The sequence below is a fragment of the Sminthopsis crassicaudata genome, chromosome 4, assembly GCF_048593235.1.
Source record: "Sminthopsis crassicaudata isolate SCR6 chromosome 4, ASM4859323v1, whole genome shotgun sequence".
Lineage (NCBI taxonomy): Eukaryota > Metazoa > Chordata > Mammalia > Dasyuromorphia > Dasyuridae > Sminthopsis > Sminthopsis crassicaudata.
In genome coordinates, this window is record NC_133620.1 from 55,866,929 (window position 1) to 55,880,655 (window position 13,727).

Below are 13,727 nucleotides of genomic sequence, written 5' to 3' on the forward strand. Positions count from 1 at the left end.
TAGTTCTTTCTCTGGATGTGGATAGTATTTTACATCATGGGTCTTTTAGATCTTAGATCATTGTATTATTGAAACAAAAAATGCCAAAACACTTAGTAGAACATATTGTACACAGTAAAAGCCACATTATACAATGACCAATTTTGACAGATTTAGCTTGTCATCAATACAATGATTCCCAATATTTTATATTGTCTACAGTTATTTAAATAGAATTTTTCTTTCTAGCTCCTCTACTGGGCTTTGTTGGTAATAGAAATGCTGATGATTTATGCGGGTTTATTTTATGTCCTGTAAATTTGTTAAAATTGTTAATTATTTCAAAAAGTTGATTTTTCTTGGATTCTCTTAACTATATCATCATGCCATCTGCAAAGAGTGATAATTTTAGTTCTTCATTGCCTATTCTAATTCCTTCAATTTCTTTTTCTTCTCTTATTGCTAAAACAAATATTTCTAGAATTATACTGAATAATAGTGGTGAGAGTGAGCACTCTTGATTTACCCCTGACCTTATTGGAAAGACTATATATAATGCTTGCTGATGATTTTTGAGAGGAACTGCTTATCATTTTAAGGAAAATTATTTATTCCTATGCTCTCTAGTGTTGTTGTTGTTGTTGTTTTTTATAAAAATGGATACTGTGTTTTGTCAAAGGCTTTTTCTTCATCTATTGAGATAAGCATATGACTTCTGTTGGTTTTGTTATTGATATGGACAATTAAACTGATAAATTTCCTAATATTGAACCGGCCCTGTATTCCTGGTATAAACCCTCCCTGGTCATATATAAATATCTATAATCTCTTTTGACAATATATATGCATGAGTAATTTTTTAAAATAACATTAAACCTTGTATTCATTTTTCAATATTTTCCCCTTCCTCTACTCCCTCCTCTAGATGACAGGCAATCTCATACATTTTACATGTGTTACAGTATAACCTAGATACAATATATGAGTGTAAATCCAATTTTCTTGTTGCATGTTAAGTATTGGATTCCGAAGGTATAAGTAACCTGGGTAGATAGACAGTAGTGCTAACAGTTTACATTCAATTCCCAGTGTTCCTTCTCTGGGTGTAGTTGTTTCTGTCCATCATTGATCAACTGGAAGTGAATTGGATCTTCTTTATGTTGAATATATCCACTTCCATCAGAATACATCTTCATACAGCATTGTTGTTGAAGTGTACAGTGATCTTCTGGTTCTCTTGCATCTATTTTCCAGGTCAGTTGTTTTTCCAATAACATTTTCTTCTATTTTTTCATTTAAAAAAAAAATTATTTAACTTATTTTTGATGTCTCAGAGTCATTAGCTTCTACTTGTCTATTTCTAATTTTTAATGAATTATTGTCTTTACTTAGCTTTTTTACTTCCTTTTCCATTTGGCTAATTTTACTTTTAAAGGATTTGTTTTCTTCAGTGTATTCCCCCCTCCCCCCCAATTTGGCCAATTTTATTTTTTAAAGGAGTTTTCTTCAGTCATTTTTTTTTTGTGCTTCCTTTTCCAAGTTGTTAACTTTTTTTTCATAAGTCTTCTATATAACTCTAATTTCTTTTCCAATTTTACTTCTATCTTTCTTCCTTAATTTTTAAACTCCATTTTGAGCTCTTCCAAGAGTACCTTTTGAACCTGAGACCAGTTTATATTTCCTTTTGATAATTCGCATGTAGTCATTTTGCCATTGCTGTTGCTCTTCTGGGTTTGTGTTCTGATCTTCCCTTTTACTATTGTAGCTTTCTTTGGTCAGGGCTTTTTTTGTTTTTGTTTTTGTTTCCTTTTTTAAAAAGTTGAGCTCTCCTAGGGCATGGAGGACACTGTCCCAAGCTTCTTTTGTTGGGGTACAAAAACTTTGTTCTTGCCTGTCTGCTCTGGGGCTGAAAGTGCTGGTGGCTTTCTCACTACATTGGGTTGGCCTGGCCTAGTTGTGCCTGTTGTGCCAGGGTTCCAGGGCTTGCAATTTGCCTTTTGCACTGAGGGGTGGGGGTTGGGGAGGTGTAGGCTTCTTAGCTTCTATACAGTGTTACTGGCCCACTGAGCCAGGATCAAGAGGCTTCAGCTGCTGATCTGTGCTGTGGCTAAGAGCCTCTTACTATCATGCTTCTCTTTTACCCAAGTGAGAGAGATCTTTCCTGAAGTCCTTTTAAATTATCATAAACTGGAAATTTATTTGACTCCATCATTTTTTGGGTCTTTCACTGCAGAATACATTTAGAGACTTGATTTAGCATTGCCAAGGAAAACTGGGAAGAGCTCAGGCAACTTCTTGGCTTCTCTCTGCCATCTTGGCTCCCCTCCTGCACCCCTGAAATTCACTTAACACAATTGTACACAGATAAAATGTGTATTACTTGAAGACAGGGAATTTTTTTCCCCCTTTTGTATCTCCAAAATTTAGTTGAATTTAGTTGGCAAACAAGCTTTAAAAAAAAATTCTTGTTGATTAATTCTGTTCTCTTACTCCCTTCCTCTCTCCAAGAATTGCCCACTTCCCTCTAAAAATTCCAAATTCCTTGAGACCAGAGTCTCTGCATCTTCAGGACACAGGCTCTGGCACATATCAGTGCTTCAACAAATGCTTGTTATATTGAATTGAATCCTTTAAGAGCCTCTCTTTCTGGCCTTATGTTTTTACCTTCCCTCCCTAGAATCTTTTCCTACCAAAGCCACCATTTTTATGAACCATCCCTATTTTTAGCTGGCCATCACTTAATATTTGCTAAGGCAATAATAATTAAGGTTCTGGGTGAAAGTGACCTAAGATATTATCCTTTATGGAATAGAAGGAGCATGTTGGAGTGACTAGATTGCTGGGCCTTGAATCGGGAAGACTTGATTCAAACAACTACTTGCTATATAGATGGTCCTGGAAAGTTACTAATCTCTCTCAGCTCCTTTTTCAGTATCATCCCTTTAAGGTCTGGAAAGCATTTTAACATGAGTTTTCTCATTTTATCCTGAAAGTAGCTTTGCATAGTAGGTATATTATTCTCATTTTATAGATAAGAAAACTGAACCAGATGGAGGTGAAATGATTTGCTTGGGGGTCATAGAGGTTTGAGGCTGGATTTGAACTTGCCTTCCTGATTCCAGGCTCACTCTATGCATTGTGGTGCCACCTATCTGTCTTTATCAAGAGAAGATTTTTAAGAATTTTAAGTGCTTTGTAAACCACAAAGCACTGTGCAAAAATGATTTTCTTATAAAAGTCTAGTCTTAAGATGGAAATACTTTGTAAGTACCTTTGTGAAGTTGCAATGCTAATGTTAGAAATTATGGTATAGGAGAGGCCAATGACTGGGAGTTTGTATGATCTTTCTTGAATGTCTCTTTAACCTCTGGGAGTTGGAATGAGAAGGAATCCCATTTTATAAGCCAGGCAGGCTGGTAGAAACTCTTGTAGTTTCTGAATGTATTTGTATTAGGCTAGGTCAAAGACCTGGGGAGTGAATGAAGGGATGATAGTACACTTCTAAAGAAGTTACCAACATCTTGCCAAAGCTTATCTATCAGCAATCATTTATTGAACCCTTACTATTCGATTAGCACTAAGATTCAAAGGCAAATTAATTCCTTGACTTCAGGAACTCACATTCTAATGGGAACCAGCATGCAAACAATTACAAAAAAATGTACAAGATAAACAGAAGGGTTACTTTCCACATATTTTCTCTTGAACCTTTCTGCAACCCTGTGAAGATTTCATTATTATAATATCTCCATTTGATATATAAGGAAATTAAGACTAGGAGCATAAATGACCTTCCCATAATCACAGTTTTAGCCAGTGTCTCAGGCAGGTAGGATGGAAGTGTAAGTCCTGCAGGTGGGATATGAGTCCAGTCTTGAAGAAAGACAAAAGATAGAGGTGAGGAGGAAGAATACTCCAGGTATGGGAGACAGCCAATGAAAAGGTATGGGAGTGGATCATAGAGTGTTTGCAGGGTTATAATAGTAGGAAGAGGCCAACGTGTGAAGATCTTTTCAAGCCAGGAAGTTTAGGGATTATAGAGAACCACTGAAATTTATTGAGTGTGGAAGAGATCAGAACTGTGTTTTAGCAAAAATCATTTAGGCTACTGAGTGGAGGATGAGATGGAACAGGGACAGACTAGAGGTAGGGAGACCCATGAAAAAACTGTTTCCATAGCAGTGAGCCTGTGCCAGGATGGTAATTGTGTGAGTAAGAAAAGGATAGGTTCACCATAGGAAAGATATTGTGAGGGGAGAAACCTGGCTTGGCAACAGATTGGGGTGTGTTTTCTGTTAAAAGGAAAATATATTTTATCTGATTAAGCTCTCTCGTTTTATACAATTATTGTGTTGTCATCAGAATAAGACTCTGATTGCTTAGATATAAAACATTAATGTGAATTTGGCATGGGAATATTAATTTTAACTGGATCGTTATATGAACATCTATAAAAAATTTATAGGAAATAATTTACTGGAAGTTTTTCTTTTTGTGTTCTAGGTCTTGACAACAATTCGCTCAGGACATAGGGCAAATATATTTAGTGCAAAATTCTTACCCTGCACCAATGACAAACAGATTGTATCCTGTTCTGGAGATGGAGTCATTTTTTATACTAATGTTGATCAAGATGCAGAGACCAACAGACAATGCCAATTCACGTGCCACTATGGAACTACGTATGAGGTACAGTAATGTATCATAATTATATGAAAGTACAGATTTAGTCCAATGTAGGAAGAAAATAAGCATAGAAAGGTTATTATGAATTGATAAATGAAAACACTGACCAGTTCTAGGTTGTTCTTCAGTTTTGCATTATTTCCCCAAAGTTATATTTTATATGTGTGTATATATATTTGTTTTTTGCTTGTTTAGGTTTAATTAAAGTTTAATTAAAAGTTTAATGGTTCTTTTCATGCATTCTCCATGCCAACTAAAACTGACTACTTACTTTCTATTCTCCCCAAACATGCCATGGGCTTTGCTGACTGCTGTCTTTATTCACTGTTCCCTGTGCCTGTAATGATTTCCTTCTTTTTCTTTATTTAACTCCTAATTCTTTCTCCATTTCTCCACAGTTGATAATGACATTTTTCTACTTAAACCTCACACAATATTTTGTTTTCCAGAGCTTAGCATAGTGCCTGGCACAGAGTAGGCTTTTGATAAATGTTTATTGATTGATTTTCATCTTTCTAATATATTTAATGTGACCTTCCTGAGTTAAGAATAACTTTTTTCTATAGCTCTACCAAGTCATAACCTACTAAGTCCAGGAAGACTGAGATTGTCCATCTTTTCATAGATAGGAAGTTGTCACTTTTTATTTTATCTGGATTCATGCAAATGTATATCAGTTTGCTATGAAGTCATACTTTTAAAAATGTTTATCATAATTGGATTATATGAAGAAGCAACTATGTGGCTAAGTGGATAGAGTGCTAGGCCTGGAATCACTAAGATTTGAGTTCATATCTAGCCTCAGATCCTTAACAGTTGTGAGACCCTGGGCAGATCACCTAACCTCTGTTTATCTTCATTCACTGGAAGAGGAAAAGGCAAACCATTCTAGTGTCTTTCACAAGAAAACCCCAAATGTGTGACAAAGAGTATATTATATTATAGTTGTATTATAATATAACTGAAATGAAAACTACAACAGTAATTGGTGGAGTAAATTCAGAATCCTAGTTAAAGTAATTGAGTATTTATACTGTATTCAAATAAAAGGATAATTACATTTCATGATTATGATTAAGGAGTAAGGGAGTTTTGTATTTACAGTGAGATTGGGAAGAAATCACAACTTTTTAACTATGTAGTTGGGGAAAGCTTTTTTGAAAGTGAGAGTATGCATAAAGAAAGAGATGGCAAAGGAAATAAGGCACAGCTCCAGGTATACTCTACCTAATTGAATTGGGTCCATGAAAATAGCACTTCATATGAAATAATGTTGTAACATAAAGGTTGAAAGCCACAATGTCATTAAGAGTAGATACATCCCATATCCTTTGCACACTAAATTTGTGCCTTAAAAGCTTCATCTTATCTTTAAACTGGAAGTATAGGGTTGAAATGACTGCTTATATAATTCAGACCACAGTTATGAGGAGAACTGACCCACACAGTTCCCTGGGGATCCTTGATGTTCCCTGAGGTGGGGAAAAAGGGAAGAAATGAGGACAGGGAACATATACCTTAAGAAAAAGAAGGAAAATCTAATCTCTTCATGAAACAACAGGCTCCTTATTCTTGACTTTAAGATCAAGCAAGAAATAAAACCTCTTAGATCATTTTACTTCAGTTACTATAAATATTTGTTAAATGCTCTCTTATTATACAAGGTACTGTGCTAGGCATATTGTTGTTATTCAGTTATGTCCAACTTTTCATATCCCTAGGGATTATACTATTCATGGAGTTTTCTTGGCAAAGATACTGGAATAGTTTGCCACTTCCTTCTCTAGCTCATTTTTACAGATGAGGAAACTGAAGCAAGTGGGGTAAGTGACTTGCCCAGGGTCACCTAGCTAGTGTCTAAGGCCAGATTTGAACTCAGCCTTTCTGAATCCAGGACTGGAGCTCTATTTCTTGAGCCACTTAGATGTTTCCCAGTGCTAGGTATATTGAGATGAAAAAATGGCTCAGACCTTGGTTTTAAAATTGAGTAATAAAGTTTGTGATGAAGAAACTGACAGTATAAAATGCTCAATTTTGTTTACCATTCTTCCTGCATGTCTAGTTTACTTGGAATGCCTTTCAGAAAAGCCATTTGCCATGATTGTATTTTGCATAACTATTAAATTCTAGGTATCTCTATTCAGTCACATGGTAAATGTCTGCTCTCCAGGGATGACCAGAAAAGGTTATTTTTTTCTTCCTTTGTCTTATCACTTTTCACCAAGAGTCAGAAAAAACTCCAAATAGGGTCATAGTTAGGCCTTCAGAAATGAGAACGCTAGGATCTTCAACTCCCCTCAGAATTCAAAGTGGTAAATGCATATCAAGTGGAAGACATCTTATAAAGAGATACAGAAAGAATACAAAGCTTTCACTAGCAATCATTATAGCAATAACTTTTCTTCAGAAGGAACTGAACTCAGGGGTTGCTATCAGAGCAATCTTTTGATATTCCAATGAAATCCCTCTTATTTACTAGCTTACTCAGTTTCTCCTAGACTTGAAGTTGTCCGTAGAATGCAGAAATACTTTGCAACTGCTAGATAGGTAACCCTTAAAGATCTCTCCCACAATTTAAGAGCAAATCAAAATAGTAGCAAAGTTATGAACTATGGTTTCCTTATGTCAACTTTTGAGATATCAGTGGTCTTTAAACAGTTAAGCATAGGCTTTCTCTGATTGTCTAATGCCTCTTAGTTAATATGTCTTATTGGTTACAAGAAAACCCAGTGCAATTTATCTTTCTATGAGGCATACAAGTAGAGATGTCTCTAAGTGTTATATTCCTCAGAAAATTCCCTTCCCCCTCAAGGGGGAATTTGGGCAATTGCCCAAACTCTCCAATTTGTAATTATTCAAAAGGCAGTCCTTGGGGTTAGTGCTCTATGGAAATCTCACTTCTTTGCTAGGAGGCTTGACTTGAAAGTGAAAATTCCCCCATTCTGCAAAGGAAGTTAGCATACAAGAACATTTTTTTACTGGAATCTTAGTGGGACCTACAGAAGATTGCTGCTTTAGAGTCAGAGTGTGGGGTTAGATCTTTCTAGTGATTATTGCCTGTGTGACTGGGCAAACCACTTAACTTTTATGGACCTGTTTTCTTATTTGCAAAATGAGGGTGCTGAATTCAGCAGTTGCTAAGGTTGCTTCTAACTTTAAATCTGTATGATCCTGTAAACTTCTCTGATTCTGCTTCCTTTTCTATAAAATGAGGGGGTTAAACAAGATTACCTCTTAACAGTTTCCCTTTCAATTCCTATTTTTTATCAAGTGCTTCTGCAAACATTCATGATACCGCTTTAATTGCCTCCATGTCTTTTGATGGTAATGTCCTCTCTCAAGAGTTCTGCTGTTATTTATTGTCAAGCATGTGTCTTTCTCTGCCATATGTGTCATCTCCAAGAAACCATTAACAGAAGACCCCCTCTCTCTACCAGTTGCAATCTATAAGATGAAAGATTGGTCTTTCAGCTTTCATTCATGGGTTGGCATAAAGCGGAAACACCTTCAACAAAAGTTCATTAGTCCACTTAAGAGTCTTAGGCAACTAAACATTTTAAACAACATCCTTGTCACTAAAAATCAATTGGAAGCTATTTTTGCCCTCTTAAAATATTAGTAAATGTGTCCATACTGTATAGATAGAAAGTTTCATATATATATATATATATATATATATATATATATATATATATATATATATATATATATATATATATATATATATATATATATATATATATGTAGATAGATGGTATTTTTGAAGTATTTATTTCAAATTGGTAAAGGTAGGGAGAGCCTTTCAAAATAGTCCTAACTCTTTTTCATTTTGAGCCTTCTCAGCAACTGGAGAAATAAAGCTACTTACTTTTCTATAAGATGAAAGGAATCTACTGTGAGTATTAATTATATAATCTCACAGTTGGAATGCCATCTAATCTAGCTCATAACTGGCCAGCTTGCTTGAACATCTCAAGCGAAGGCGAACCAGCTACCTTCTGAGCCAGCTTTTGGAGAGCTCTCATTGTTAGAAAGTTATTTGCTGCTACTGTCTTATCTATCCAGGTTACTTATACCTTCGGAATCTAATACTTAATGTGCAACAAGAAAATGGTATTTACACACATATATTGTATCTGGTTATATTGTAACATGTAAAATGTATGGGATTGCCTGTCATCCAGGGGAGGGAGTAGAGGGAGGTGGGGGATAATTTGGAAAAATGAATACAAGGGATAATATTATAAAAAAAATTACTCATGCATATATACTGTGGAAAAAAATTCTTAAAAAAAAAAAAAAAAGAAAAGAAAGTTATTTGCTGGAGCAAATCTAAATTTGTCTCTGCCAGTTCTATCCACTGTTCAAAGTTCCTCATGCAACAGGCAGAACTAGTCCAATTCTTCTAAATGACAGTCCTTAAAATACTTGAAAATAGCATTTGTGCCATCTAAAATTTTATTTTTTCCAGGCTAAGCATACCCAATTTCTCTAACTCAAGTTTCTTTGATGGCACATTATTTTGTTAAGTAATACTGAACTTCTAAGTATCTAAAACCTCTAGTACTTCTTCAGGTGAATTGCTATCTCTTTAATCAAACTTTTCCCATTTTCTACTTCTTAAAGGAACTTTTTAAAAATCCCAAATTCTATTTTATTATCCCTTTGAATTTAATCTTATTTAATTTGGCTGAGGATTTGATCTGTTAAAGTTTCTTTGGAGCCTAACTCTATTATACAGTGTATAACTATCTCTCCCAGTTTATTGTCATTTAATTCCATCATTTATCAGGTGCTCTGTCATCACTTAGTATCCCATTTGATGTTCCCTTTATTAAACCAAACAAAGAGATACATTAATTTAAAGCAAGATCATTTAATTAGACACATACTAGCAAAGTAAATAGCAAGTAAAAATGTCTTCCCATATAATCAGGAGTAATCTGGAAAAACTCCCCTTCTTTTGAGATATAAAATATGAAAAATTAAAGATTCATCTGAAATGATTTTAGCAGTAAATCTTCCTACAAGTATGGCAATGGAATCTAAGTTACTATGGATAAATAAATGTGTGTTCTTTTTATTTTTCAGATTATGACAGTACCAAATGATCCTTATACTTTCCTTTCTTGTGGTGAAGATGGGACTGTTAGGTGGTTTGATACCCGCATCAAAACTAGTTGTACAAAAGAAGATTGCAAAGATGTAAGAATCAAATTTAAATGAAAAATTATAGAAATAACAGATTTTTAAAAATTAGTTAACAGACACATTGCAGTTACACCTATTTTAAAAATTATTGAAATTAGCATTCTTTACTTCCAAAGTTAAATTCATTCATAGTTGAAATCCTATAACAATTAGAGTTGATAAAGCTTGAGCAAGATATCACAGTGGTTTTAAATACTTAAGAATAAATGTTTTAGTAATGTACTACTCTTGTCAGAAGGATAAGTCTCTAAAATTTTATGTGCCTTATAAACCCCACCCCCATTTTTTTTTTTTTTAACAGATGAGGAAATTGAGAACTAGAGAATTTAATTGATTAGAATAACCTCACTTAAATAATTAGTGGCAGCATGGGACAATAATTTTTGCTCTCATGTCTCTTGTGCCACAAATGAATTTCTCAATCAAGACATAAGACAGCATTGTCTTACTTCATTGTACTTATAAGAATTGATTAAGTTATTTTACTTGAAGCTTCTAAGTAAATTTTCCTTTATAAAAAATTCTCTCATTTTTTGTATTTTGTTATGAACTTCTTTAATAAAGTATATATAAACTTATAAAATAAATCAGTAATGAAAAAAATTAAAAATAATAAAATCAGAAATGAATGCCATACTCCATTTAATTAAAAATTATGAAGGAAAATAATTTTGCTAACCACTTTAAACTCTACCTCAAAAGAAATTCATCTGAAACTGTAGTTACTTCTAAACTTAAAATTAAAAAAACTAATGACATTTAATTATGAGAAAAAAGAAGAAAGGGGATATGGATTGTTTTACCATTTTTCAATATTATATTTTTCTAGGCTTTTCCCATATATATGAAGCCTAGATCTAAAGCTAGACTTTAATATAAGAGTAATTAAAATCTATCAGTGTGGGGAACACATTAAAAAATGTGGTTCAGGTTATCTCACTTCGTATAATAATTTGCTTTTTGGGTAGTGCCTGTCATTTTAAATTAGATTTCCTCAGGCAGATGTAACAAAACAAAACAAATCTCACTTTGGAAGCTTTAATTTTTTTTTCAGTTTAAGATGCTTTATTGTCCAATAGGATTGATCATTTGTAGTGTAAAACTAATTTATAGTCAATTTTCAATTATCTAGTTTGTGGATTACATGGGGAAAGGTTCCCCAAACCATCACCTCCTCAGTTGAAGTAAAATCTCCGCTGTCCTGGGAAAGATGGTGGAATAGGTCAGAAAATTCCAAGCTCTCCAGGTTTCCTTCACAAACAAAACAAAATAGTGCCTCAGGATGAAAGTAGAGTGACAAAAATAAACAAGAGTTGGGACAGAGCTATGGTTATCCTGGGATAACCTGAGAAAAGATTTTAGAACCAGAGGTTTTCTTTGAATGAAGTGTAAACACTTCCAGGTTATTGCCCCTGAAACAACAAACAGCAAGCCCTGGGAGGTAACCTTCCTCTTAGCCACCTCACAGACAGTGTGGGTGGGGTCGAACATCTGGGCAGGGAAGATTGAAAAACCCTTTGCTGCTAAAGGCATCAAACCCAGTTGTGCTGCCAAGATGCACAGGGTGTGGCTTTAGATACTAGTACATATTGGGTGAGTGTAGCAGTGGAGTAGGGTGCTGCTGGACATTTATAGGAGAGGTGAGTTCCTGATTTCATTTCCAGACCAGAGGGGTAAAACTGAAGTTTTTAGCCATTGGAGAGTCATCAGAGAGCAATAGCATTTCCAGTACAATGTGTCTTGGGATCCTATTTGTGGCTTGGAGGAGTACCAAATTTGGGCTCCGAATAAAGCTTAGAAAATAACAGTAAGAAGTAAGTGACGTCAGAGGCACCATCCCCCATACTGCAGAAGTAGAGGTGATTATAATAGCAAGCTGCTAAAAATAAAATACAAATGAGTAAACAGAGGAGAAAGAATCCAACCATAGATAACTACTATGGGGATAGAGAATATCTGGGTTCACTTTCAGAAGAGGATACTGAAGCAAAAAGATCCTCTCTTACCCCAAAAAGCAACACCAAAGAGTTCTTGGAAGGACTGAAAAGGGGCTTTAAAACTCAAATCAGAGAGATTGAAAAAAATAAGAGAAAAAAATTAAGAAAATTATGAAAAGAAAGTCAACCAACTAGAAAACACGATACAGAATCTTAAGAAAACAGCTGCTTAAAAATTAGATTTGGGCAAGGGAAAGTAAACAAAACAAAATAAAAATAATGAAAAAATAGAGGAGAATTTGAAACATCTTTTAAAAACCCATTTGATCTGGAGAACAGATGAAGAAAAGAAATAAGAATTATCAGACTACCTGAAAGCTATAACCAAAAAAGAACCTTGATAAAATGACAAAAATAATTATGGAAAATTGCCCTGAATATTACAACGAGAGAAAAGTAGAAATAGGGGGAAAAAATCCACAGATTGCCATCTGAAAGAGATCCCAGGACAAAAACTTTCAGGAATATCATAGTTCTAAAACACCCAGATTAAGGAGAAAATATTACAAACAACAAAAACATCAATTCAAATACTATAGAGCCACTGTTAGAATTGCAGAAAACCTAGTAGCTGCTTACCCCCCCCCCAAAAAAAAAAATCACAGATCTTGGACTGTATATCTAAGGTTGCGACCAAAACTGACTTACCCAGCAAAGTTAAGTATAATCTTCAGAAACAATAACAAAATGGATATTCAGTGGATTGACAGACTTTCAGATTTTTGTCATAAAAAGATCAGAATTTAATGGAAAATTTGACCTATAAGATGCAGGAGAAAAACCAATTATAAAGGGTCCAATAAAGCCAAACTGCTTACTTTTATTTGTGGAAATGCAATCAGTTTTCTTAAGACTGTCAGTACTTGAGTAGTTTGAAAGAAAGGTTGAGGCTAAGTTGAGTGTGATGGAATAATTCTAAAAAGCAAAGCTGTATTGGAATGGGTAAAAAAAAAAAAGCAATTATCTCATACAAATGAAACACAAGAGGAAGTACTGATACAGTGGGAACAGGTAGGAATGGAGTGCTGATAGTGCTGGAACCTTATTTTCATCAGGTCTAGGTTAAAGAGAGAACAATGTATATGTTTAGAAAGGTATGAAAGTCTTATAAATTTATAAAGAAATGAGGTTGAAGAAACAATAAAGGGCTGAGGTTTAGAAGGGTGTGTAAATTAAGATTTAGGAGGATGAGGAGAGAAGGAAAGAGAGGGATCCTTAGAGAAGTGGATAGAATAAGGAATAAGAGGATTAGGCGAAAGGAGGATTCTTTAAAGAGTAGTAAATTGGGAGGGTAGGGTTTAGAAGTAAACTAGAGGAGATGACAAGGACAATAGTGAACAAAAGTAGGATGTCAGGAAATACACAAATAACAAATATAACTTTGAATGTGAATGGGATAAATTTACCCCTAAAGCAGAAATAGATAGCAGAGTTGATTAAAAATCAGAATCCAACAAGACGATATTCTGATTATAAGAAATGACATTTAAAAATAAGAGACACATACAGAATTAAAGTGCTGAAGTAGTATGCATTAACCAATGCAAAAAAAAAAAAAGCAGGAATACGGGACAGCTAGGTTGCACAGTGGTTACAGCACCAGTCCTAAAGTCAGGTGGATCAAAGCTAAAATAAATTTAATTAACCAAAGAAACTACATTATGATAAAAAGTGCCATAGATAATGAAGTAATATCAATACTAAGCTTATGTTTCTCAAATACCAAAGCATCCAAATTTTTATTATTTTTTTAAATCTTTTTTTTTCCCCCTGAGGCTAGGGTTAAGTGACTTGCCCAGGGTCACACAGCTAGGAGGTGTTAAGTGTCTGAGACCAAATTTGAACTCGGGTCTT

General features: G+C 34.4%; 1 protein-coding gene across 12 annotated transcripts in view; it reads left to right on the forward strand.

Moving 5' to 3' along the window:
- The window catches only part of DCAF6 (DDB1 and CUL4 associated factor 6), a 157,090-nt gene that overhangs the window by 52,060 nt on the left and 91,303 nt on the right, over positions 1–13,727 (forward strand). For all 12 annotated transcript variants that reach the window (XM_074266526.1, XM_074266520.1, XM_074266516.1 and 9 more), the window contains exons 4-5: positions 4,483–4,668; positions 9,757–9,870. In XM_074266526.1, the coding sequence (XP_074122627.1) occupies positions 4,483–4,668; positions 9,757–9,870 (300 nt within the window). The remainder of the gene's footprint in view (positions 1–4,482; positions 4,669–9,756; positions 9,871–13,727) is intronic.